General features: G+C 26.3%; 1 protein-coding gene across 2 annotated transcripts; it reads right to left on the bottom strand.

Annotated features, from left to right (window-relative positions):
* Positions 1 to 535: 535 nt before the first annotated feature.
* Positions 536 to 3,763, bottom strand: LOC113549077. 2 transcript variants are annotated; one of them, XM_026950232.1, is made up of 8 exons: positions 3,506 to 3,763; positions 3,035 to 3,204; positions 1,837 to 2,973; positions 1,558 to 1,754; positions 1,345 to 1,497; positions 1,140 to 1,283; positions 884 to 1,080; positions 536 to 824 (listed from the first exon to the last, which is right to left on the bottom strand). In XM_026950232.1, the coding sequence occupies exons 2-7, from the start codon at positions 3,195 to 3,197 to the stop codon at positions 1,051 to 1,053; spliced, it is 1,824 nt and encodes a 607-aa protein (XP_026806033.1). In that variant the 5' UTR covers positions 3,198 to 3,204; positions 3,506 to 3,763; the 3' UTR covers positions 536 to 824; positions 884 to 1,050. The 2 variants fall into 2 exon arrangements, with proteins under 2 accessions (XP_026806033.1, XP_026806032.1); XM_026950231.1 differs by having other exon boundaries at positions 908 to 1,080.
* Between the last annotated feature and the right edge of the window lie 217 nt (positions 3,764 to 3,980).

Below are 3,980 nucleotides of genomic sequence, written 5' to 3'. Positions count from 1 at the left end.
CCTTAATATTAAAAATAAATTAAACTGAGTTAACATAACCTTATAATTACTTAATTTAAACAAGATAAAAATTAAAACTAAAATATTAGGAGTAATATTAATTGAATGTAGAATAATGTATAGGTACTTTTTATGATATTCTGTAGGTAATTAATGTAGGTATTTAAAATTAAGACGCTAACAAAACTATTAATGATATAATTTTATAGTAACATATTAAAACATAAATATTTTTTTTAAATAAAAACTAATCATCTTGCTTATTATTCAATGAAATTATTTAAGTATTATTTATTAATGCTAAAATAAAAATGTGCTATTTCAAGTTGACATTTTTTAAATTGTAATTTGAAAATTATTATTACATTTTAAACCAATTTTGTTACTCATCAGTCATCACAGTCCAATAGATATTTATTAAGAACATAATATCTTAAGAAATTCAAATACTAACTTAATAATTGCAATTATAATAATAGATAATAAATATTATCTTTAAAATATTAATAAATACCAATATGTATTTTTTCTAACGTATACAATTATTATATAAAATCAAGACAATTAATAATAATGTAAAAAATAAATAAATAAAATAATACAATTCATACAAAACTTGATTAAAATATATTCATGGACAAGATTTATTTTGTTCATGTACTTGTATAGTTTATGTACCAAAATGTGGCACACTATATGGACTACAATAGAGCAATTTTTTCAGCTCTAAAATAATAGGCTTACTTGAATATTTTAGTTAAATAAACTTTCTTGTTGTATACTGCAATGATTTCATTAGTTCATATCTTCTTTACTTTATAAAACTAAACAATTTAATAAAATTATAATAGATTAAAATACATAAATATATTAACAAACATACGACAATATATGAATAAGAAAATACTTAATGGTCAATTCTTGTAAGTTGATAACAAGGCTGATGATGTTCTAACCATAATACAATATTATACACAATAATAAAAAGAAAACTTAAAAAGCCTATTTTTTTTTTTTGAATATAATAATATATGAAGCAAAAAAGCTCCATTAATGACAACTACTTCCAAGGAGAGAATTCTGTAAAAATAAATATATTAGTTAAAAAGCCTAATCAGAGATTAAAATTATATAATTACCCTATGAACATTACATGTAGTCATGTGATTCTGGCTATCTAAAAGCCAGCCAACGTGTATAGCACAATTATAATGTATACTCGATTTGCAATGACGTGCTGTACATCCAATACTAGCACCATTAACACCACAATAACTACAGATCTAAGCGAAAAAAATGTTTTTATTATTATCTATAATTTAAATAATATAGAAAAATACTTACAGTATTTTTTGCGACTCTCACACTATCTTCCAACCCAATTATTTTATCCCCAACCATATAAACACCAGACGCCCAAACTAAACAATTTTCATGAGTCCATACTTCAATATATGTTTCTGAAGTATCATTATCATTTAAATTATGCTTAGATTTCTGTAAATTACATTTTAGCCATAAAATATGTTCAATAATAAAAAAGTGGTTTAAAAATACCTTTCGCTTAGGGTTATCATTTGATTTTACAACCTTTGGTATACTGACATAATAAGGACCAAAAAGATCTCCAGAAGGATCATGGACAACGTTTCTTACATCAGGTCCTCGCGAACAGAATACACATTTCCAATCACTACTTTCTAAATTGTTCACATCAGGTTTTTCTTCACCATTGCAACCACCAGATTTATATGCTTTCAAAAAATTATAAACAATTAATATTAAGTTATTTAAAAAAAAAACAATGGCCTATGACACTTTTAAACTATAACTTACAATAAGTCTTTCGATTAATATTTCGACCATCTAATGAATCCTCATCATCTTGAACATTTCGATTAATTATAACATAACTTGTTGGATTTTCTATGTTACCCCCATTGACTCTTATCAATGGACCTTTATATTTTTTAATAGGTGGTTCAACAACTGGTTTCGATTTTTCAGCTATGGGTATAATTTTTTTAACTTTTTTTAATTGTTTCTTATTTTTATTATAGGGCCTCTTTGTAGAAATTATTGGTTTTGATTTATTTTCAGTTATTATTTGTTGATTAGATGTACTAGTTGATGTAATTACTCCACCAAATAATTCTTCTAATTTGTTTTCTACTTCAAGGAATTGAGAATGTGTATCATGAATTTTTTTTGAAGAATTTTCTGATGGTAAAGAGTCTTCAGATTTATCATGTTCTATTCTAGGTATAGGAGATGGTGATTTAAGTATTTTTTCTACAGATTCTGCCCTCATCATTGATGGCGATGGTGATTTTATTGGTTTAACAATTTTAATAACAGATTGTTTTTCAGACTCATTTGTTTGAAACATATTTTCCAACATTTTTTCAACATTATTTGTATCTTCAACTTCAATTTTAATAGGAGTATCAACTACATCCCAAGTGATCTTATTATCTTGTTTACTAAGTTTGTTTTCATAACTTTCAGTATTAAAACTTTTTACATTTTGAATACTTATACTATCTGGGACATCACATCTGACTTCAGACTTAATAACTTTAAGAGGGTTTGGTGCTATAACACTTATAGCCTTTTCTTCAATGGTTCCTATTTTAGTTGAATTTATTTGACCATTTACTTGATCTGTTGCTCGTTTATAAGAAAAATTTTCATATTTTTTATTATTTGAAGACAAGTCAATAGACATTTGCTCAGATTCTTTTTTATGTTTATTGAGATCAAACTCAACAGTTCGAGATAATGAGAAACTGGGTGATACATTCGCAGAATGCGCTGGACTAGGAGATGGTGGACCAGGTCTAGATGGTGGTGGCATATTATTTCTTGAGTCCATCCACCTATCAATTACAGGAGTATGTTGGGGTTTGTGCATCTGTAATGCAGCAACATTGTGCAAAGAAGCATATGGTGTATTTCTGTAAGCGGCCATATCTATAATCCGATAACAATACAACTTAACACTTGTCAATGAACAATTCAATTAATTATTTACCTTGTTTAGTAAACCACGAAGATAACTGATGAGAAATTGCAGGAGGATGGAATGTAAGTGGATGAGGAACAGAAGGTGTTGCAGCAGTTGCCAAATGATGTCTTTGCGGTGCTGGAGCCGCTGGGGGTAAATGATGATAAGATGGAAATCTTCCCTCAGACATTTTTATTCTACAATATTAATAAAAGTAATAGAATATTTTTTAATGTAAATAATGTGATATGGCTAATTAGATAGATTAAAATTTAAAATCATCTATTTTCAATATTATTTTGAGTAATCATTAATTAATCGTGTTATCACAATGTAAATGTTACCCTAGGGAATGTAAACATATTAATTGTAAGGTTATTTTACTTGGTACCGAAAACAATTTCAAAAATTTATTTAATAAAAATCAATTAAAATAAGTATTATTTACAACACTGACCAAATGTTAAATAATAAAAAATAAAATAAATATATACACACTTTTGGCAAAGTTGAAAGCTATCAGATGATTTTATTCGACCGTTGTAATTGTTATACAATACATCTTTACGCGTACGTGTTAATTTGTACAATTTTAATCAAAAATCGTACATGGCATTTAATAGTCAAAATAATTAAAAGTAATTTCCAAAAATAAAATAATAATTAAATTTAAAAAAATTTTCACAATTACTATTGAAAAATTTCATATAAAAAACTTGTCACTACCAGAGCCATTTTTGTTGTTGTGGTTCATGGTTTTTCTGATCTCTATGACTATTTTCTCTCTCTTGCATACATACTTACATTGTCTGCACTACAACCTCTTTGGAACCAATTAAACCGTCATGGACGTTGGATAAATATAATAAATTATATTCTACTATTCTAGCGTCCTCTAGTTGGCCATTAATCACTTTTATTACCCGAATTGCAGTACAAAAAAAAAAATTAATATAGATACTTTTCATATTTT

The sequence above is a fragment of the Rhopalosiphum maidis genome, chromosome 4, assembly GCF_003676215.2.
Source record: "Rhopalosiphum maidis isolate BTI-1 chromosome 4, ASM367621v3, whole genome shotgun sequence".
NCBI lineage: Eukaryota > Metazoa > Arthropoda > Insecta > Hemiptera > Aphididae > Rhopalosiphum > Rhopalosiphum maidis.
Note: the sequence above shows the minus strand (reverse complement) of the source record. Positions and strands in the feature narration are given on the sequence as shown.

Excerpts from the sequence above, each read along its gene's own strand:
- LOC113549077 (XM_026950232.1), bottom strand. The coding sequence starts at position 3,197 with ATGTCTGAGGGAAGATTTCCATCTTATCATCATTTACCCCCAGCGGCT. Across the intron at positions 1,498-1,557 it reads ATGATAACCCTAAGCGAAAG|AAATCTAAGCATAATTTAAA; the intron begins GTATTTTTAAAC and ends TGTAATTTACAG. Across the intron at positions 1,284-1,344 it reads TGAGAGTCGCAAAAAATACT|ATCTGTAGTTATTGTGGTGT; the intron begins GTAAGTATTTTT and ends TTTTTCGCTTAG.